The 22,818-nt window shown below is 46.2% G+C and overlaps 2 protein-coding genes across 4 annotated transcripts in view; one reads left to right on the forward strand and one right to left on the reverse strand.

Moving 5' to 3' along the window:
- Window positions 1-3,063: 3,063 nt before the first annotated feature.
- On the forward strand, window positions 3,064-6,177 carry LOC148050437 (cyclin-dependent kinase 4 inhibitor B-like). The gene is made up of 2 exons (XM_087742242.1): window positions 3,064-3,227; window positions 5,869-6,177. The coding sequence occupies exons 1-2, from the start codon at window positions 3,084-3,086 to the stop codon at window positions 6,175-6,177; spliced, it is 453 nt and encodes a 150-aa protein (XP_087598368.1). The 5' UTR covers window positions 3,064-3,083.
- Window positions 6,178-17,170: 10,993 nt separating this feature from the next.
- Window positions 17,171-22,818, reverse strand: part of MTAP (methylthioadenosine phosphorylase) — a 31,600-nt gene continuing 25,952 nt past the window's right edge. For all 3 annotated transcript variants that reach the window (XM_087741886.1, XM_087741884.1, XM_087741885.1), the window contains one exon: window positions 17,171-17,471. In XM_087741886.1, coding sequence (XP_087598012.1) covers window positions 17,433-17,471 — 39 coding nt within the window. In that variant the 3' untranslated portion in view covers window positions 17,171-17,432. The remainder of the gene's footprint in view (window positions 17,472-22,818) is intronic.

Genomic DNA, 22,818 nt, shown 5'->3' on the forward strand with positions numbered 1-22,818 from the left:
TGCTTCATTTTTAGCATAAGTCCAAACAACTGGTGTCGTGTCCCCCCCCCCCCCCCGCGTTGTAAATCGGGTTACTCTCATGCAACCTCTCCATTGCACCCCCACCCCTGCCCCTCGTGCGCCTTTTTTGCCTATTTACAGGGGAGGAAATCCCAATATTATGTTCTCTATAGTTTATCTCTTTGCAGTATTTAATTAACCTCTAAAACTATTACCGAAATACTCGTTAAATGATAAAACAACTCGTGTAAATGTTTTGAATTTTTTTTTTAATCTTTTTCGTGAAAAGGGTAGTACTTGCTAAGCCTTAAACAGGGTGTAAGATGGCTGCTTTTGGTAACTGAAAATTACCTTTTTAGTCCGGTATTATCAAAACATCTCAGAACAATTCGCAGTATTGCTGTACTGTAGTATTAAAATGGATCTGTTTTCAGTGTCAAAGATCTGTATTGTTGAACAGTGACTTTAACAAGAAATAAGAGAAGAAATGTAGGGTAGGGAGGCTACTTAATGTGGATCAATTTTTTTTTTTCCTTCGGGAAAATATCTTTGCAGTAAGGTTTATTGGGGAGAGAAGGTGGTTTCTCCTCCCTTCTCCCAAGATACAAGTGTAATACAAGGGTCGTTTTCAAAACACATTAGCACAGGCTCGTCTATCGTTTCCGTAGCTTCAGATATGACCGTGTGTTGTTATGTTTCGATGAATTTGAGGTCGTTTTTTGGTATCAGAATTGTGCAAAAATAGGATTTGCACTGGGGGGGGGAGGAATCCGTATGACTTCAATAACGTAACTTAAAATTCTGTTGCTTTAATGGTCCACTAGCTTGATAAGTGATTCGGAGGTTCAGTAATCCTTAGCATGGGACCGTGTTTATTGTTTTACGCCATTCTACGATTTCGTAGCTTTTAGCAGATTTGTAGCAGGCCCTCTGACTCCTCTAGTAACTTCTTCACTTACAAGTATGTTGAAGTGTGAGTGTATCAATTTTTTTGTACTTATATATTCACAAAAAGACACGTATGCATGTATTTATACACACACAGAGATGCGTAAAATCCACTATCGATACTGTTTCACAGAAAGCGAGATTAGTCAGCGATAATAAGCAACCCTGCCGCACCTCACTATTGATTTGAAATTTTAAGACACACGTAACCGAGGAGGTTTTCTCCTTGGATTTATCTCTACGTGGCTATCATTAATGGCAGAGAGCACACGAAGGACTGGAGGGCACTTTGCCTATTGCGTGGGGGATGCTTTTCTCCCCATTTCTCAGACTTTACGGACTTCCTTAAAAATCCATTTTTAAACCTAATTTGTTGCTTTTTTTAAAACCTTTTCTTCATCCCTGCGTCTCACCCTACCCAAGCCCCCTTCAAATGTGGCACCCGGCTCTCGCAACGCCGCTTCCCCTAGAAACTTCGCAAGGGAGGTCCAGAAAGCCCCCAAATGAGGAAATTTCGGTGAACCTCTGACTTGTCTGCGCAGGGATAGATTTGTGTTCATTTCCCCTCATCCAAGGATGCCTCTGCCTTTCGGCCGTCGGTACGTGTAGGCGTAAAATCGCCGTTTTCCCCCTTTCGCCACGCAGGGCTGTTCGTGTGCCCGAGCGGCGGGGAGGAGGTTAACGCCGAAGGGGACGAAGGTGCATCTGCACGGCAGATATTGCTCCTGCGGCAATCGCACCGCTTTTCTGCAATTAAAAAGAGGAGATTAGGGAACTGACATAGGGAGGGGGAAAAAAAAAAAAACACAAAACAAAACACCACACCAAAAAAAACCCATCACCACCTTAAAAAACTTCCTTACTCTGTTTTCTGTATTTGCTCCCTTCACTGTCCGACCTCGGCGGTGGCTCCGAGGGAATGCAGGAGCTCTGAACCCCCGCTTCGCCTCGCCTCTTACCCAGATCCGCCCGTAGCTCCGAGCGGGCGGAACAAAACCTCCCGGCCGCCGGCCGCGGGCTCCGCGCAGCCCCGCGGGCGCTGGGGCCGATCCCCCGCTCCCCTCGACGGGGGGGGTCGCCGGGGCGGGGGGGTGGGGGGTGTCACGGGGCCTGCAGCGGGGAGCCGCTTTGTCCAGGAGGGACGAGTGGGAGGGCGGAAAGCGGGGGGAGGAGTCAGGTGCTTGTTTTTTGGAGACCTTGACAGCGGCAGCGAGGCGAGGCCCTGCCCAGCCTCCGGCTGCCGGGCTGGGGCCGTACCTTATCCCGGCTCGGTCTCGCCGCCGTTTTCCTGCCCGCGAAGGGCCGCCGCAGGGCCGGGGCGAAGCGGTCCTCCGCTGCCGGCTGCCCGCGGGTGGATGGCAGACTTCCTGCGGGCACGGCGCTCTTCCTCATCCGGGCCGCCCGCTCCCGGCCGGCGGCGGGGCGGAGGGACGGACCCCAGACCCACCGCTCGGAGGGGCTCGGGGCAGGGCAGGGTTCCCCGCTCCGGAGGCAGGAGCCAAATCCACCCCTCGCACGAGAGTCCCTCTCTGCCCCGGGAAGGCTCTGGTTGCCCCGGCCGCCCCGCGCAAGATAACCGCGGAGCGCGTCCCACCTGCCCGGGCCGGGGCAGCTGCGGCCAGCCCGGGCGGCCCGCAGAAGCCTTCGCCCCACCCCGATGCGGGGAGGGGTGCGGGGCGCAGGGCCGCAGCCCCCAACCCCTTCCTTCTCCCGCACCGACGGCAGTCCCGGAGGGAGGCAGCCCCCGCACCGCGCTCCCGGGGGGGGGGGTGTGAAATCGTCTTCCCCGGGGGGTGCGGGGCTGCCGCCGCCCTCAGCTCGCGGAGCAGCCTGCCCGCACCCCGCCGTCCCCGCCCCGTGTCCCCCCAGGAGGGCCCGCGGACTTCACCGCAGCCGCCAGCACCGCCCTCCCCTCCGCGCTCGGGGGGCTGCTGCAGCGGCCCTGCCCCGCCCGGGCTGGGCGCCGGGGGGGGTACGGGGGGCCGCGCCCGGGGGCCGCCTGCCCCGCCGGGGGGCCCGGGGGGGGGCCGCTGCCTTCGGCGGGGAGGAGCTGCGGCGGAGCGGCCGCGGGTGGGGTGCCGGCCGGGGGAGAGGCAGAGGCAGGGGCGGCCGGGCGGGTCGTGCCGGCGGGGGCGATGGAGGGGTCCCCCCGGGGCGACGGCTTCGGCGACCGGTTGTGCAGCGCCGCCGCCCGCGGGGACTGCGGGGAGGTGCAGAAGCTTCTGGACGCGGGCGCGGATCCCAACGGGACCAACCGCTTCGGGAGGACCCCGCTCCAGGTACGGAGCACCGGGGGCTGGGGGGAGCTGTCCTCCGCCACGCTGGCGGGGGGCGGGATCTGGGGTTTTGAATGAATTGTTACGGTTATTACCGGACCCGGGCTCCAGCCGCAGCTGCCCGAATACCAGCGGGCGCTTTTCTGGACCCTCTCCCTCCTGCAAATGGCGTTTAGGGGGGCACCGCTGGCAGCAAACGAATTATGCTAGAGGGTACTTAAAAAGAGAAGTAGGCTTGCAAAATCCGCTTCTAGCTGGGTTCAGGGAGTTGACTGCGCTTCGATTAACTTTTCTTGTTCGTTTGTTTGTTAGTTTTAAATATAACCTTAATGGGTCTTTTTCCCCACCGAAATCGAAGTGGGGTCCCTTACTAGTATTTTAATGTGAAAGAATGGCGCAGAAGACGGTGTAGTCACTGAGTAGAAATTGTTACTTGAAACCAGGTATTCATTAGCAGTCGTCACTATTATTAGTAGTCTTTTTAATATTCACTATTCATCAATAGTGGTAGTAGTCATCGATAGATATTATAAGTACCAGTGTGTAGTGGAGTTGCTTTCCAGTCATTTTGAGAGCTACAAGTGTGTTATATTAATCGACTTATTTAAGCTGAAAGTTTTTAAATGCTCGTTGAACGATTAATGTACTGTGATTTAAAATGGAGTTGTGTATTTCATGAAAAGGTTTTCTCGAGCTGTCATTTGAAGCAACATATTTAATGATTCATCAGCTAAGCTGAACAGCCATTTTAGTCCTTGCACTTTATAGGGAAAAAGAAATATTTTTCTAAAGTAAGTTACTGAGAAAGGCACCGAGAAAAATATTCGTTTTGTTTCTGTTGTAGGTTCAAATTCCAGATGAAAAGGGTCTCCAAATTGTTGTAAATTTTCTCTTTCCTCCCCTCATTTCAGAGTGAGACTAAGTTCTGTTTCCCTTACCAGCACTTTGCAAAATGGCTGCCACTCTGACATGTGGAGTCTCTTTCTCTTTCTGAAAAACTTAACCTCTATAGGAATTTATAAATTATTAAATTTATAAGCATTTTCGCTTTTATATTATAAATAAAACAAAATATTTGTAGTCCATAACCAAATTCTCCCGAGAAAGAAAATAATGAGAAAACCTATTGTCCCGAGGTATTTTCTACAGTGTTAAGATTCAATTTATGGGCGTTAAAATTCCACTGAAAACGGCCGGGAGAACGCGAGAGGTAAAACCCCAAGCGTCATTTTCTTTTGTTTCTTGGTTGGTTGGTTTTGCTTGTTTGCTTGTGCGGTGGTCCTGTTCAGTCGTGCATGGTCAGACCTTGCCAGAAGTTTCTGCTTTTGGTTCAGCTGTGGAGTGGCATTAGGGTTCAGCAGCAAAGCTTCGTGCATCAGCCACGGGGGCTCAACAGCTTTCCTCGCTCCTGCGGGGAGCAGCGCAGGTTTAGCCAGAGCTGAGGGAGAGCGAAACGGCTGACCCAGGACTCAGGAGGGGGTAAACCCACACCGGGCACCGACAAGAGCTGGGCGGCTGCCGGGGCCGTTCCACCCAAACGCCCGGCCCGGCCGCGGCTGCGGGGCTGCCGCTGCGCTGGGCATCGAGCAGTCGGAGACGCACCCGAGGTGGCAGGGGGCTTAATGCAAGGCTCCCCAGGGCTGTCACAGAACACGTAGTGTGTGTGTATATTATTATATTGTTATTACATATATTATACTGTCATATTATTATGATTCTGTATTCTATGTTCTATGTTCTATGTTCTATGTTCTATGTTCTATGTTCTATATTCTATATTCTGTATTCTGTATTCTGTATTCTGTATTCTGTATTCTATATTCTATGTTCTATGTTCTATGCTCTATATTCTTCTATATTCTATATTCTATATAATGCGTATGTATTTTATACCATTTATATATACCATGGTATATATGGTACTTGTGGTGTGTGTACATATATATAGAATCATTAAGGTTGGAAAGGACCTCCGAGATCATCGAGTCCAACCGTTAACGTATCACTGCCAGGTCCACCTCCAAACCATGTCCCTAAGCACCACATCCACACGGTTTTTTGAACGCTTCCAGAGACTGTGATTGCACCGCTTCCCTGGGCAGTCTGTTAACTGCTCTCTCCGTGAAGAATTTTTTCCTGATATCTAATATAAATCTAATTTAATCACACTCACTATTTATGGTATAATAAACGGTACATGTAAATGGTGTATATAAATGACATTTATATTGTGTATATGTATGTACACAGGTGTATATATGTGTGCACACATATATATGTACACGCAGCACAGGTACCATATATACGGTGGTATATATAAATGGTATAAGACGTGGAACAGAACATAAGCCTATCTAGTCCCTAGTTTGGAAACCACAGGCGTCGTAGCTAATATTTTAATTTATCATAGACCGTCTCAAGTTGGAAAGGACCCATAAGGACCGTCGAGTGCAGCCGTGTGCCTTTATGCGGGTCACAGCTGCCAATAGCTGACACGGGGAAACGGTGCCCCGAGGCACATTACGCCCAGGAAATCATGCCCCAGCCCCGCAGCCTCCCAGCCGCCGCCGCCCCCCGGCTCTCCGCAGCCGCGGATCTCGGCGGTGCTCCGCGGGCGCGGGGCTGACGCTGTCTCTCCCCGCAGGTGATGATGCTGGGCAGCCCGCGGGTGGCCGAGCTGCTGCTGCAGCGCGGAGCCGACCCCAACCGCCCCGACCCGCGGACCGGCTGCCTCCCGGCGCACGACGCGGCCCGCGCCGGCTTCCTGGAGACGCTGGCGGTCCTGCACCGCGCCGGGGCCCGCCTCGACCTGCCCGACGGCCGCGGCCGCCTCCCCCTCGACGTGGCGGCGGGGGGCCCGCACGGACCGGTGGGCCGCTACCTGCGCCAGCCGCCGCCCCTCCCCGCCGCCGCCCGGGGAGCCGGGCCGGCCGCCGAGGGGGCTGCGGGCTGACACCCCCCCCCCCCCCCGCCGCCCGCTGCCCGCCGCGCCCCGCCCTCGCCGCAGCGCCCGAAGCCCCGGCGGCAGCCGCCCTCCGCTTCCCCCCCGCGCCGAGACCCTCTCCCCTCGTCCCCCGCGCCCTTCGCCGCGGCAGGTACCACCGGGCGGGTCCCCCCGCCCCCGCCGTCGAGGCAACCCGCAAGTGCCCACGGCTGGCGGTGCTGCCGGGGGTCCCGGCTGACGGGGAGGGTCTCCCCCTGCCCCTCTGCCCCAGAGCTCCTCCCGCCCACCCCCGGCACTCCGTGTCCTGCTTCTGCCAGGCGACGCATGCTGCTGAATTTTCTGAGAAAAAGCGGAAAGAGGCAAAACACGGCCGCGGGGAGCGCTCCTCGTCCTCGCCGCCGGCCCCGCAGGCTCCCGGGCGGGCGGAGGAGAAGCAGCAAGCGGTTCTCCGGTGCTCCGGGGGGAAAAAAGAAAATTCGTCGTTTCCCTTCTCCGCTTATTGTTAAATTGATGCGGTTTAGAGAAGTGAGAACGCTCCGTTTCCCTTAGCGCCTTGCTCGCTGCCCTGCAAGCCACTGCCTTGATCTCCATCAGATACTTGTCTTATTCACGACGGTACTGATTTTACTGATCATCGCCCAACCCCGGAGAGCTTTGCATTTTAGTGATACCTTGAGATTCTTTTATACAGAAATAGTGAACACATTAGCCATCCCCTTTATAAATTTGTTTCGTCTTCAAATCTTCTCCCCTCATCATTCCGCTCGACTTAGAAAGTCTTAAAACATTTAACACTGATCGAGATTACAATTTGGGAACTACTAAAAGTATTTCGTAGAGGTGTGCTCAAGGAAGGCTATTCATGTGAGAAACCAATTAGTAATCGTTTGGCTACTGCGTAGTGTTAACATTTGGAGATACATCGTTCGTTCAGAAGATCTGGGCGACGAGCTCGGTATTTTTAAGACAGCTTTCTGGGTCTCTAAACCAGGCACTTGGAAACAAAACCACATGGCCGAGCTTGGTTGTAAATCTGAATCTCTTCACAGGCATTGCCTCTGGTTTTCCTACGCGATTTCCATCGTCTACCCAGTGTTCATACCACTTATGTGTGATGAAATACCTGTTCTTATTCAACAGCAAAATACCAATGAGGTTGGCTTAAAAAACCCACAATCCTTGTGTTCGACTATTAAACGGTCCTATACGCAGCATTACTCAGTGTTGGGCGGTGTTATTTATTTCGACTTTGTTCGTCGCTTACATTTTTCATGTCCGTGCATAAATACGTATACATACACACAACGCATTCACGCAGGTCGAATACAGGGGGCTTATACGCTGATGTGTATTATTCAAGGACGTACATACTCGAGTTAAAAAACATCCACGAAACTTTCTAATTTCCGTATTTAAAACAACGCTTACAGAGCAACAGGAAAGTTCACTTGCACTTCGTACCTTCGCATGACTTTACGATCTTTTTAAAAGCAGAAGATTTTTTTTTTTTCCTTCTTACTGCTAAAAAACCGACGGCAATCACACACTGCAGAATAAGGCACCACGGGCACATACTGTGCCTGAAGGCTATTTTTTTCCGATTCCCGCAGATACGCTGGTGTTTTTGTTGCCCGTGCTGAGGAGCCTGCACTTTGCACAGACGACGAGGGCGGCAGAAGCGCTCCAACGCCCCGTCGGTCCGCCTCTAGTTTACCAACGAAGGGCTTTCTGCCGCTCACTTCTTTAAATTTAAGGGGGAGAGGGATGAAAAAAAAAATCACTCTCTCCTCAAAAAAAAAAAAAAACAACAGGTTATTTCCTATGTCTTTGGGGGACACATCGAGAGCGATCCCCGCCCCAGGGGGCGTTTGGCGGCCGGCGGGGGAGGGGTCAGCAAATCGGTCGGGGGCGGGGGCAAGGCGGGTGGGATGAATGGGTTTTTCTTCTCCCCCCGCCGCGGCTTGCTTGCAGGCGGGAGCCCAGCTCAGCCTTACGATGCTGGAGCCTGGGGGCAGGTGGTGGTCGCACCCGTCCGAGCTGCCGTCCGACCCCGGCCGCTGCGGCGGGGCGCGGAGCATCCCTCCCTTCCCGCCTCCCCGCGACGCCCCGGCCCCGGCCCCCGCTGCCCGCCGCCCTGCCCGCAGGCTGCCCACCGAAGGAGCCCCCTTCCCCGCGGGAAGGGGGGGCAGAGCCCCGGGGCGTCCCTTCAGAAACATGGCAGGGGAGAGGCGTTCACACCGGGATGCCCACGGGGGTTCCACGCAGCCTCTCCCCACCCGGGAAAGCCGCACCGAAAGAACGTGACTTTCACAGGCGCTTTGGCCAAGCCCCAAACTTCCTTGGGAAGTCGTCTGAAGAGGATGAAGAGTTTTTGGGACGGAGTTACGCACGGTGATTTTGGAAGTGGTGTAGCTGCCATACGCGACTGAACGGACAAGGCATTCACCGGCCTGAGCACCTCTCCTTTTACTGCTGCCACCACGAATAGGGAAGCAAAGGAAGAATTTGCACTGCTTAAGAAAGTATAGAAAAAGCTTTTCCCTCCAAGTGTCCAGCCCAATCTCTGTGAAAAAACATTCGCAACTTCTTTGTCTCCGTAAAAAGTCTTTAAAAAGATAGGTTCATCATGTTGAGGTAGCAGCTTTATACTGTTTTCCTTTCTGTGTAAATGTTCACTCCTGGGACACGGAGCCAGCAGCACTATGTGTTACAAAGCACGCTTCAATTGCATGTGAACCCCAGCATCTGAATAATTCAACTGGATATTTTCCATTGTGGTGTCCTCTGTCAAGCTTTTATTTTTTTAATAAAAATATCTTCAGGTGTAATGGCACTTAGAAAACCAAAGTGTTTTCTATTACACATTCTAGAAATTTACTCTCTGAGAACATGACTCCCAAGCTTTACAGCAAGCATCATCCCCTTTAAATACACCTACATTTATCAAAGTTTATTATGTCTAAGGGTCTTTGCATCTAAGGTCTTCGCATCTTTGGTCTAAGAGCTTTGCATATTGTGTTCACAGTCTTTGAAAGCTTCACAGAAGTGAAAAACAAAAAGCATTTTAGGAAAAAAAGTCATCACCTGACCTTGCCTGGGCCAAAGGTGTGGAAATACATTAACCTCACTGCCTACTTACATAGAAAATAGGCCTCAAGCACTGTGAGTCTCAGGAGGAAAATGGAAATGCTCAGAGCCCTCATAGAAGAAAGTGAGGAATTTGAAGATGGGACTGGTAAGCCACGGGACCTGGTGCTAGAGAGAGGACCTGTGACGACATTCATATCTTACAAGAGCTCTGGTAGGGCAATCACTCCCAGCAGTAGAGATGAGGGATGATCTGCCTAGTGTCTCTAGATTTTTTTTTTTTTAAATCCGGTCTCAATCAATCCTAATCTGACACTCAGTGAAGTAATTAATCATTTCTTTCTTTCTTTTTTTTTTTTGTTTCCTTTCCCAAACTTACAGGAAAAAGAGGTAGGAATACTTTAATATACTGTACAAACAGAAGTTAAGACAGAATACTCTTTCTCTCTGTGGAAAACAGACCAGAGGACAAATTTCTCCACATTTCTCTCTCTTTGTTACCATGTGCTCATAAATACCTGCACGCTTCTGGTAGAAACACTTGCTAAGAAAGTGTTTCTGTGCTGAAGAAAGCCCAAGAAAGGGAAATGAAATGAGAGGTGGTCCTCAGGAGCTGAAAACCAAGAACCTTGCACCTAGAGGCTTCAGGTTGCCTTACAGAAAGGGACACCGATGTTTGCCACTAGACCCAGCATCTCCTGGTAGCGAGTGTAAGCTCAGGACTGAAGGTGTGCTGTGAGAAGCCCTGTTTGCACCTACTGCTCCAGCCAGGGGCTGTGCAACTAAGGAGAGGGTTTCCACAAGGGACCAAGGGGACAAGACATTCAGAGTTCAGCTCACACCACCAGGAGAGGTCATGGTATTAGAAATACCCTACTTCCTACCACTGAACTAGGTAGCTCATGCTGCCATTGACGTAGTCATTCTTCTCAGGAAACAGCCTCCTACACGTCATTTCGGAACAAAGACATTGCTACTTGAGGAGGTGAGAGTGGTAATCTAGAACATAACTGTTTGATCTCCCAGGTGGGGAAAGTCCCAAGATAAGCATCTTTTTCTCCTCATGTTGCTGGTCGTTGACAGCACGGACTGGGTAAAAAGGTAAGAAAACAGATATGTTGAGAGGTGGGAGGATGGGGCAGAGGCACAGGGTGTCCAGAACAGGGGGAAGAGAGGCAGGTCCAGCTCAGGGAAGAGGTGCCTGGAGAAAGGGGAGACAAACATGGCAGAGTCTGACTAAGTCTGAAAGGATGCACAACGGACATCTACCTTTACCCCATCCCATCCCAACCCGCGTCAATGATTTTGTGTGGTTTCTAAAACAAAGCCCATGCCTGCAGACATCCGATGCACGGGGCTGATGAGCAGTGGCACTTACGATTAGACAGTACACCCTGTTTGCTGGAAATCATGGGAGAGAGGGCATTCCTTGCCTCCGGAGATCAAGCATTTGAACACTGCTAGCTTTATGTTGTTTTGTACATGTTTTCACCTTAGGCCCCGAGTAGCCTAAGGGCGAGAGAAAGAAATAAGAGTCAAGCCAAGGTACTAATAACACCACGGAGTGGAGAATTTGTACGAAATACGGATCAGGTCCAAGGACAGAGCCGATTCCACTGTTGTCCTCACATGCACCTTAAGGGGAAAGCAACTCCTACCATCACCTTCCTACCACTGGCTTATCTTGCTGGCTTATCTTCAGGCAGATGCAAAAGAAGGATTTAAAATGTTTGTCTGCAGTATGAAAACAAATAAAAGGTATTTCAGAACCTTCTTACACAGTGAATAAAAGCCCATACAAAAGCTGCTTCCTATAAAGCGCTAATGAATAAAACACAGATTCTAAGGTCAAATTAAAAGATTTCCATGAGATCAAATGTCTTCTTCCTTGTGCTAGAGGAACCATCCTGTAGGAAACCAAACAACTGGACAGACTTCATCTGTCCTGTAAAATATGTTTCACTTGCTACAGGCATTATTCTTGGTTCCATATGTTGCTAAAGCTGGGGATCGAACATTGTGCCCAGACTTCATTGTTTTTTCTCTTTTTCAGATGTACATAGAAACCACTGTTTTTTTTTTTTAACTCATGTTGTTCCCCTAAGCAATGCTATTCAACACTGTGGACATCAAGATATTCTACAGATCTGCATCCTCCATTCCTTTCCTACAGCTGTACAAAAGCACACAGGGTATTACGATTTATGAATGTACTTCATTTGCATATATGCTTCTTCTGTGGTTGTTTTCAGTAAATGTTCATGCAGTTCTGTTCACTGTTAGCAAAGCAAATTGTTTCACCAAATGTCAAGCTAAATAATGTGCAGAAGAAACCTGATTCCATGAGGAATGCCCCACCTTAAGGCAGGACATTTGACAATACTGAGAGGTGTATGCATCCAAAAAGAACACCCTGCAAACAGACTAGTCCAGCAAGCTGGTTCACAGAAAATATATGCAGAAGTTACTTTTGCATTTCATGCCAGTCAACAACACTTTCCAGAAAATCCCAGTCTACACAGCCATAGAAAAAATAGATTATGTTAATTAAAAGATGGAGAAACTCAGATTTATTCCACATGAATTTAAAACGTTCTGTTTTCTGATGTTGCTAATGAGACCATAAAGCATTTCTCTTGCTCTGCCCTGAGTAGAAGACTGAGTCAGAAGATTCATAGTGTCATTCATACCTGCCTAAACCTTCTGGAAGCATGTTATGTATTCAGTGGTAATCACAAGAGCAATAATGTTATTCCTTACTGCCTAGTATCATGAGAATAAAATTGAAAGGCAATAGAAAATACTGATACAGAGTTAAGTGTGGGCTTTCTTACCTACAGAGAATCTTTTTACCATCTTTCAGTAAAAACACCGAACTAGTGTTATTTTCTCCCATACAGTTTAACAAAGATCAAGGGACCCAGATGGCCAGTTGTATGTTAGGAATTAGGTTTTTGAACAATGACTTTATTGTTCATTTACAAGAATTAGCAGAAAACAGACAATCCAAAGTTTGATTTTTTCAGCCTAAAGTTTTGCCCATAGAAATAGGGTCAATTCCAGAATCAGTTCAAGACTGCTGAAAACTAAATTGCTTTTCTTTTGGAGTGCAGTTCCTGGGCAGCTGGCAGACTTCATTTTTCACAGGTGTGGTAAGGAAAAGCCTTTTCCTCCTGCCACTTGGCCATGCAGCCCCATGGTGCTGATGCCACATTGCACCCTTTCATTACCTGCTTTAACTCGTTAATAGGGTGGAAGCTGTTCTGTTTGGGGAAGGGACTGCATCTTTTTTTTCCTTCTGATTCTGTGAAATGAGGAAACCTAAAGAGGAGTTCGACGTGCATAGGAGCCAGAACAAAAATAAGCACCAGGGAGGGGTAGGAGAGATGGGGAGCAGCAGATGCACTGTAGGGAGTTGAAAAATCCCACCAATACCTGTGAATAATTCTAGATGGGAATCTTTGTAGTCTCCTAAATTTGTGCAGCTAGGCCTCGTCTATGACACCCAGACGTTCAAACAGAAAACGTATTTCCAAGTATGCCTAGTCACACATGGCTTTGCACCACAAATTGCCTGAGCCAATTCATAGCAAAGGTGGTGGAGAATTTGACAATTATATAAAAAAACAATTGCAAACTTTTGCAAAAGAGTGATTAAATGTGAATTTCAATTCTCTTGCACTGTCCTGCTTCAGTCTGTACTGCAATGACAGTGGGGAGAGGAAGCAGTCGTTAAAACAGTTAAGCCAGAGTTTCCGTCTTAGAGGGCTGATCCCGCCCAGTGCTGAGCACCTCCTGAATTAATTTCTCTCCTTACTGATACTCAGCTGGTTTCAATAAACAAAGTACTCTCTTACTGGTTACAGTTCTGGGAACCCCAACTGCTCTGAGGTCTATTTTGAATACTAATATAAAAACTAAATTCTGATGTCACACGCCACCTGTGCTGATGCTGACAGATGCTTTGGATGTTGTTAGTATGAAATAGGGTGAAGTGTTAGCTAAGTGAAATTGAGATATGAGTGGGCAATCTTACTTTAGCAAGATAGATCAATGTTAGGCTGCACAGAATGATTTAGAGGAAACAGAAAAGGGAGAAAAAAGGTAAATCTCATGGCCTGCCTCACGGTCTAGTTTGTACCATATTTGAACCTGCAATATTGCATTGGCATCAGTACATTACACTGTTAACAAACACTCTGGAGGCTGTGCCAAGCAAAATAAATGGAGTTCTCCTCCACGAGAAAAGGACACCTGGAATACTGTGTACAGTTCTGGTCCCGGCTATACAAAAAAGATGTGGACAGGCTGGAGGGGGTCCAGAGAAGGGCCACCAAGATGACCAAGGGTCTGGCAAGCCTGCTGCATGAGGACAGGCTGAGAGACCTGCGTTTGTTCAGCCTTGAGAAAAGGAGGCTTAGAGGTGATCTCATCACCTTGTACCAGTACTTAAAGGGGACATGCAAAGAAGATGGAGACTTTCTTTTTACAAGGAGTCACATGGTGAGGACAAGGGGTAACGGGTACAAGTTACTCCCAGGGAGATTCCAATTGGACACAAGAGGTAAATTTTTCACAATAAGAACAGTCAACCATTGGAATAATCTCTACTGACTGGACAATTTTAAGACTCAGCTGGACATGGTGCTGGGCTATCTTGTCTAGACTGTGCTCTTGCCTCGAAAGGTTGGACCAGATGATCCTTGAGGTCCTTTCCAACCTGGTATTCTATAATTCTGTGATTCTATGACTTTAAAAGCCTTGGATAGCTGGGGTAAGCAAAATACAACATCCAAACAAACAGTGAGAAGCAGGGTAGGACGCAACAGCAACTCCACAGTCAGAGAGAGCAAATGCTCATGATACAGGTAAGTGTGGGGTGCTGGCTTGGAATATAGACAAGGGCTGTTTGGGTCTGAATGCTGCCGAGTCCAGATCTAGAAGGATCTTCAGTCAAAGCGGAAGGAGATCTGTTGCCTGTGACACGTCTGCCAAGATGAAGCAGAACTCCTAACGAATGCCACTGGAGGGACAGTTGGACAAAAGCTCTGGTGACTGGGTGTTTGTCTTCCTGTTGCATTTGTGATTTGCATGTTGAACTTACTCTGCAGCGACACTTCTGCTTGTGGCCTGTGTGGATCTAGACCTTTCATGTAGTTCCAAGCTCTAGCATTTCCTTTGGAGCCCGGTGGAAAATTTTACAAGGGACCAGTTGTCTACTGATTCTGCATTTCCCATTCCTTGAGTAATATTGGCATGCCTCCTGCTTTGTGTACCTGTGCTATTTACAATCACTCACTTCCATTCAGTCTCCCCTCCATACACATGGGGAAGAAAATAAGGTGTTTAGCATTTGTTTCTAATATACCCACTGTTTCCCAGCTGCATTTCTCTATTCTCCCAAGGCAAATGCCACACAGGAGCATGAGAGTCTGACCTGTTCTTCAGCAGTTCCTGCTGGCTCTAGGGGTGATCTCTTTCCCCCAAAAGCCTTGAAAGTATTCAGTCCATACAAATCAATGAGTTAGTTTAGGACAATTCCACTGGAGAATGAGAGGTAGGGTTGAAAATTGTAAGGTTAAATTTCATTAACTAATACTTTGCTAGGCTTTCCACAGTCCTAATCCATCTTGCATGAGACATGCAATTTACTTTGCCTCATTTGCTTCAGTGGTCACTATTTAAGTACCTGTGTTGAAGTAGTCACTGTTTAAATGAGGCTTTAAAATGTAAGGGTTCGGGAAACATACAGAGAAACCAGCCAGGTCCCGAAAGGTCCTGCTGAAAGCTTTGTTAATTTTTTAAGAGACCATTTTGGCATAAGAGATGTCAGTGTAAAACTGTAGTGGTAAGTGTATAACAGGTTATGTTTAACAGACAGAAGACACAAGGTTTCTGTAAGAGGAGCAATGACAGCAGTTGACCTTGAGAGGCATTCATTTTGGAGTCTGAGATGTTTGAAACCTAGGCAACACCAACAATTTAGCATCCTATATCCTGGTAAGCCACTTACCAAGCCAATATGTATTTGTCAAGAACCTCAAGTTAGTATTTGTTAACACTGTTTCTGATATTACAATATAGGAGCAGTGTAAATACTATGCAACAGAAGGCACTCCATCACAGCCAATGGACTGAATAATGGTTGTAAAAAATAAAATTGTCATGGAGAGACAGTCTAACAGAAGAGAGGTGATTTCCATCAACAAAGTCCTCTGCGTGTCATTGTCTCACTCTTGTCAAACCAGAGACATTTTGAGTCTAAGAATGGCCACTCTGCTAGAGTCTTATTTGCTTTTAGTAATGCAGTACATGAAATTCGTATCTTCTTGTTCTCTATCATACCTGCAGTACTTCCTACAATAAATTTGACACCTTTCTTAGGACTGTTTAGAAAGACAATTAAAACCAGTTATTTGGCCTGTCTTTATATAATTAAACATTATCTATGCTTTTCTTGCCAGTTAGCACCTCTGTCGTGTAGCCTGCTGGACAAATATCTCCCAATACCTTTCAAAGAATATAAAACGTATGCTAAACTTCGCAAAACCACACTACACACTACCACTGTGTTACTGACTTTATATTAATTCTGCATGAGACACCTTCAGATACAAAGCTTATGTTGACAGAGCAAGTAGGTATCATAGAATCATAGAATGGTTTGGGTTGGAAGGGACCTTTGAAGCTCATCTAGCCCAATCCTCCTGCCATGGGCAGGGACATCTTTCACTAGATCAGGTTGCTCAGAGCCCTGTCCAACCTGGCCTTGAACACTCCTAATGATGGGGCATCCACAGCCTCACTGGGCAACCTGTTGCAGTGTCTCACCACCCTCATTATAAACAAATTCTTATGTCTAACCTAAATCTACCACCGTTCAGTTTAAAACTGCTGCCCCTTGTCCTATCGCTACAGGCCCTGGTGAAAAGTCCCTCTACATCTTTCTTATAAGCCCCCTTTAAGTACTGAATGACTGCAATGAGGTCTCCTGGGAGCCTTCTCTTCTCCAGGCTGAACAACCCCAACTCTCAGCCTTTCCTCATAGCAGAGGTGTTCCAGCCCTCTCAATTTTTGTAGCCCTCCTCTGGACCCACTCCAACAGGTCCTGTGACACTGTAAGTACTCAGTATATAAACCAAGAAAATTAACACAACAATTACCCTCACATGTCACCACAGAACGTAAAAAAAAAACCAAACCCAAGGGGGATTGAAAATGGAAACCCAACTTTCTCTTAGAACATCCAAATATGAACTTTATGGCTCCAATCCATTTCACTAAAACTGTCTAGGGGGCAAAGATAACAATGAAAACCATTTTTAAGGCCAGCCATCTGATTTGGTAGTAAAGGTAGTAGCCTTCTTATTGTCAAGCTTCAAGCTCTGGCTCCTGCAATCCAGGTTCTTTAAAAAAACACCAGGAAATATAGAAAGTTGGTTAAGCTATTTTCCCCAGTATCTGCAAAGCACCTGTACCGTTTCTGCTTGGGAGAACATCTGTAATGTGAAGGCTTTCGCGGCAGGAGACTGGGTGTCTCAGAACAAGACGAGCATGCTAAAAAGCTTATGTACCTGCTTTTTCATTTTCCTTTGGAGTAACTTTTTTTTTTTTTTTTACATGACTGTGAGAATCTGTACCTTTGATGTTTCTGATCTTTCCCTTGCTTGGCTTGGCTTGCATTCTGATCCACTTCTGTCTCAGCAATCCCTGTTGTTTCAGGGACTTAGAACCTTAAGTTCTAAGCAGCAGACTATTTTCTAAAAGCGGGGTTTCTAAAAGTGGTGTTTACAAGGTATTACCACCAACCCGTTCCGTGAATGGCAAAAGTCATTGTCAGACAAACAAAATTCACTCACTAATGTCTAGAAGTAAATAATAAAAAAAATGAATTTCCACACAGTTTGGAGAAGCATAGGTTTCATCTGCTAGACAAGAAGCAGCAGATTATTTTATTAAAGTCAAATTGTATTAAAAAATGAAATGCATACATTCAAAGCACTTAAGTATATTCATCACTTAAAACACAAACTAAAACCAGAGTTGCTCAGATCAATGAAGCAGCAAAAGGCCAGCGGAGCGTTCAGGATGCTGTCAGCAAAGGGCTTTTCTGCACAGCTCTGTAAGTGATGCACTCTTCCTTCTGAGCACCCAAACTTCAGCGTCCATGCAGGTTGTTACTGCTTTGGCAGCATGACCGAACACTGCACTGTTGTCTGAAATACAAAGTCAAAGTAGATAAATGCTTCCTCTGCCAATGCAGAGCAGAATTACTCTTCAATGTAAAGGCAGACTACATAGCTTCCATTTGGATTACAAATGTGTAACTCTTCCCATGTGCATAGTATCTCCAACTTCCTCCAACACCACAGAAGGTAGAAGAATTACAGGGAGGGCATACCCTACGCCAGTGCAAGGACTTGTCATTACAACTTTTTAAACCTATGTAACAGGCTTATTGGTATTGAGAACAACAATCATATTGCAGAAACACTAAATTAAGGACTTTAGGCTCACAGGATACAAATGAAAAATGGTGCAGCTTGCTTTTCGTTTTTAAGGCTAGCATACTGGCTTACATGCATCACATTCATAGAAAGCTCTTTACAAATATAATCAGAATGCTATGAAAATGAAGTTCCTTAAAAAAAAAAAAAGTGATTTCTACATGTTTCTTCATCAATTTTGAAGTACAGCTATCAAGAACAGAAACCCTTCTCTAAAGGTGCACTGACTGGGTGTGAATGAAATGCTCATGTTATGCATGGACAGGCAACTTTGACATAAGCGATATTCAAGGGTAGGACCTGAGAAACACTTCAGTCTCAGCTTTCTTTAGAGGTTCTTAGCCTGCAAGGACCACAGTATGTAGACCAATGCAGCTACAGTTTAAGTGAAGCCTTGATGAATTTTGCCCCTCCACCTTATTCACCTGAGCCAATTCACTCTAGTCACATAAGTATGTTCACTGACTTCATTGAGGTATTTTTTGAAGAACAACATTACTCAAGAATATTTACAAGATCAGAGCTCTACATACATGAATTATGAATGTCAGTTTCAGTTTGTGATAGACTAGAAAAAATGACTGAAAAATGTCAACCTTTATGCCCTTCAACTTGTTAGCTACCAAACGCATTAAAGTCCAAGTATATCAACGATGAAGTGTGCTGAAACACATCTATAGATACCTTATCCAATCTAAGCTATCCCACAGTATTCACTTACTACAGCTCTCTTATCAAAGTACAACACTATTCCTTGTATCAGAGATCTAACAAATATCATTTCACATAGGCTAGTATGGAGGTTAAAAAAAGGCAGGCGGTATCAGCAGGTCTCCTCACAGAGTCAACAAGTTTATCTGAGGAGCATTCACAGAAGCCCTGACACCTTACCACAAGCTGATTTTCTTATGCCCATGCTGTAAGAAAAATCAGTTCCAACATGACATTCCTTTTACCATCCTAGTACATTCTCTCCTGATCCTCACGTGGTTGAACCTTACTGTAATAAAGGTATAGAGCTCAATTCCCAGTTGTTACGAGTTAAAATTCTTTTCAACAAGACAGTTTTTCCTCTCTCACCAACACTTTTCCTAACAAAGATAAAAGGAATCTACTATATTGGCTCCCTTTTGAAATTGTCTGCTGTTACTAATTCATTTACTTCATTCAGCAATGAGCCCATGCTTTACTCAATCAGCTTTTGATATCAGTGCAGTGGCTCAAGTTCTTGTTGCCTTTGACATTCCTTCCACGAGTCAACTATAGGCAACCTTTGGTTTTCCTGAAACCATCCCTACACGCCTGCTCTTGTTTCTGGATTCCTTTGTAGCTTGTCACTGCTTCCAACCCTTGAATGCTGGATTTTCGCACTGGAGCTCTGTTTCCTCTTTAGCCAAGTCAGTCTCCTGATTGGTTTTTCTGTGGATCACTCTTGTGCTTGGAGAATGCTTAAAGACCTGCTAGCTTTCTGGAGCTCCTTGCCCCTTCAGAGCTGCCTCCCATGAGATGATACCTACTAGTTCAGTGGTTAAACCAAAGTATGCTCACCTGAACTCCAGCACCTCTACTCTGCTACTTGCCTTCCTTGCTACCCACAGGATCCTGAACACCACTATTTCATGAGCATTACAGCAACATCTGCCAGTGATTATCACCTCACTAAACAACTCTTCTCAGTTACCAGCAGATCCAGCTGTACATCACCCATGGTTGACCCATCCTATCCAGAAATTTCCCTGACACCAGTCAGAAATCACTTGTACCACTGTGATCAATAGCATCATCTGTGCTTCCTGATCCATGACATAAATGTTGTCATACCCTGTTCAGAACAAGTAAGGGCTTTGAACCCTGGCCATGCCTCAAAATGACAGGCTGTAGGAAGATGCTGTGCCTGCAGAAAAGTTTGTTCCAAACTTTTTTTTCCCAAGTTCATGTAACTTGAGCCTGGAGAATGATCTCTTCTTACAGCAACAGAGCCAGGAAATACTGGCCTAAAGACATCTTAGGCAGTTAAAAAAATAGTAACTTTCAAACTACACTTAAACTCACTGGCATATCACAGATGAAATGACACATGAAAAGGAACGTATGGCAGGCAGCCTAACCTTTAGCAGAAAATCTGCCCTTGGACATTTTTGCTTCAACACTCCAGGGTTTCCTAAAGACTACTGTGAGATTCAGAGGTGACACCACCACGCGTGTGTGTGTGATGCGTACCTCCATGGGAAAAGACAAATAAATGCAGCTGGGCAAAGAGACAGGCAGCATATTTTCTCCTGCCTGGTGAAGCTCCTCCAGTCATAGCAGCCAGATTAGAGAGCTCAGAAAGGAAAAGTTGTGTCCATGTAGAGCTTTATGGTTTCACATGTTTCCCCAAACACTAGAAACAGACACCAGCAAATGCCCATTTGAGATGCCCAGCTGACACCTGGATATAGGCTGGCATGGCTTTACATCGTTACTGATTGCAGAGTACCAGCTGCAGTCTTGCTCAGCTCCTCCCTTATCTGCATTCCTTACCACATTACCACAGGGCATGCAAGAGTTGTTGCCTTCAAGCTCTAGAAAAGGTGCCTCCAAAAAAGATCATTTCAAAAAAACCCATCATCTGACCTTCAAAATTCCCAAAGTAAAATATAGAGAAGAACACATCTACAAAGAGAAGTTTTTAAAAAACTCTTTATGGTTCAACTACACTGCAGAGGCACATACATACATATCTCTCTTTGCTGTATTGCATAGTTGCCTCTCTCCTTTTTCACTAACACAGAAGCCCAGGACCAATCCTTCATCTACTCTACCACCATTTAAGGCCTCAAACAGAAAGATTTTTAGCCTTTCCTGCCCTTCCTAAGTAAAATCAGAGGAAGCCTCCAAAGCCTCAGACTTTCCTGTCACTTTTCCAGAGTACTTGGTTGTTAAATCAGAAACAATTGTGACTCCTACTCTCCTGACATAAAATCTCAAGCCCTACTGCCAGTACCTAGTTCCTGTTTCCAGTTCTTCTAATGCCTTCAGACCAGGCCCCTTTCTCAGTATACTATCACTCAAACCAAGCCACTATCAGCAAAGAGCATAAACACATAAGAATTGCCAAGTCCAACTGAAACTATCTCAGTATTCATCACTGTTACGAGGCAGTAGCAGATACTTAAGAGAGAGTGTAAGAAGCTGCATTAGAATGGAGTGACCCTTTCTGTGGTGCACCACGTTTTCTTCTTTCAGCAAATAGTACTTCAGGGACTGAGCTGGAGGAAGCACTTGAATCAGTGTTTTAAACAGCTGACAGTGAACTGAAAGAAGGGTTAGCGTTCATTAAAGGGGAACCTTGCAAACTCAGTGCCAGCTCTTTCCAGTCACCCACCCTTTCACTCCTGATGAAGAATCAGCACAATCATGCAAGGGAAAGCAACAGGACACTGCTCACGGAAGTACACCTGCCAGAATTGGAGGCAGATCCCTCAGTACCCAAGCAGTGTTTTATAATTGGGAAATTTCCTTGCATGCCAGCATGACCAAAACAGCTGAGGAATATCCAGCACGTTTTTTTACATTATTTGTTCAAACTCTGAGGTTTTTTTGTATAGCTAGGCATCTGTATTAAACAAAAAGCGTGGCCCAGTCCTCTGAAAATGTTTTCTGTGGATTAGAGAGGAAGAAGGAATACTGATTCTGTTCTCTCCCTTATCCATCCATGATACAACTTCCTAAAGACTGCAAAGGGAAAAGGGAAAAGTCAGTTACCTCTCATACATGTGTAGAGGGGACATTAAAATAGCTGTTTCAGATAACTGGGTGAGGAAGAGTCATAAACATAATCCAAGACCTCCTAATAAAAAGTAGGTTTGCTAGTGAAGAATCAGCAAAAGACTCATTTCAAGGATTTGGGTTGGACCTCCATGAACCTGACCTGGTCAAGTATGCTTATAAGTGTCTGGGGTGAATTTTGCTTAATATCTCTTTCCTTTAGGACACTGACTGAACTAGAGATGAGAGTCACTGACAAGAGAACCATATTGGAAACAAAACTCAAAACTTGATCCCAATCAGAAGACATGGAAGATTTTTACAGCACACACAGTTCTGTTGATAGCTGAATTTCAGGGACACGCTTTCAGGTATATGAAGACATGAGTTATGTCTGTGTTCACCTTTCTTACCCATTCAAATTTTAGTGAAGACAGCAATTTTCAGAAAAGAGAAAGACAGAATCTAAGAGGAGAGAGTCATTGGAGACTGGACCGTCTCAAAAAGTTTCCTCAACAGGCTTTCTTCTTTTCAGACTGCTACTGCTTCCACTAACAGAGATCCTTGTGGCCCACTTCTGTCTGCTGTCTGTCTTTCACATTCCAGTTCTCTTTCTCTTTCCCTGTCTCCCACATCATCTCAATGTAATCCTCAGTTGCTCTTGTGCTTCACGCTCTTCTACTCTCGGAATTAACTAGTCACAAAAAGCTTGTTGAGAAGTTGGACAGACATCCAAACTATTTTAACGTTGTTCTTTCCCTCTATGCTATAGCTAGAAATGAATCTCAAGCATGCCTGTGAAACAGAGGTGACACAAAACATGTAAGTAAACTCTTGTCAGAGAAAAATTCTGCCTAAAAATTCCCGCACCAATATATTTTGAAATGTTTTTCTTTTCCATTTTTTTTTAGTGCACTATGGATCTGAAACCTGTGGGACTACATGGTTCTAATAATTTCAAACTGGTTATTACCCATATCTTGTAACAGACTCCTTTCCTTCTACATATTAAAGAGAGCACAATGGTTTTGGTTTGGTTTAGTCTTCTCTGCTTGGCTTTTCGTTGTTCTAAGATCTAAGCTAAAGGTGAGTAGAGGTACAGGTTTTTCATTCGGATACTCACAAAAATTTGTATCTTACCTGTGCTATGAAGGATAACGCTTCATCAACCATACATAGATGTCCTTATTTTTTTTACCTTTTGCAACGCTTCCTGTAAAACTGAAGCTAGATCTTTGCAATAAAGCTTGTGAGAGTCTTAATGAATTTGTTTGCCCATCTTGAATAGATTTGGTTTGTTGAAGCA

The sequence above is a fragment of the Nipponia nippon genome, unplaced genomic scaffold (genome assembly GCF_047370975.1).
Source record: "Nipponia nippon isolate SJK-2023a ecotype South Korea unplaced genomic scaffold, ASM4737097v1 scaffold_8, whole genome shotgun sequence".
Lineage (NCBI taxonomy): Eukaryota > Metazoa > Chordata > Aves > Pelecaniformes > Threskiornithidae > Nipponia > Nipponia nippon.

Bases quoted from the DNA above. Each gene is read 5' to 3' on its own strand.
- LOC148050437 (XM_087742242.1), top strand. From the start codon at position 3,084: ATGGAGGGGTCCCCCCGGGGCGACGGCTTCGGCGACCGGTTGTGCAGC. The intron at 3,228-5,868 runs GTACGGAGCACC...CTCTCCCCGCAG, and splicing joins TCGGGAGGACCCCGCTCCAG to GTGATGATGCTGGGCAGCCC.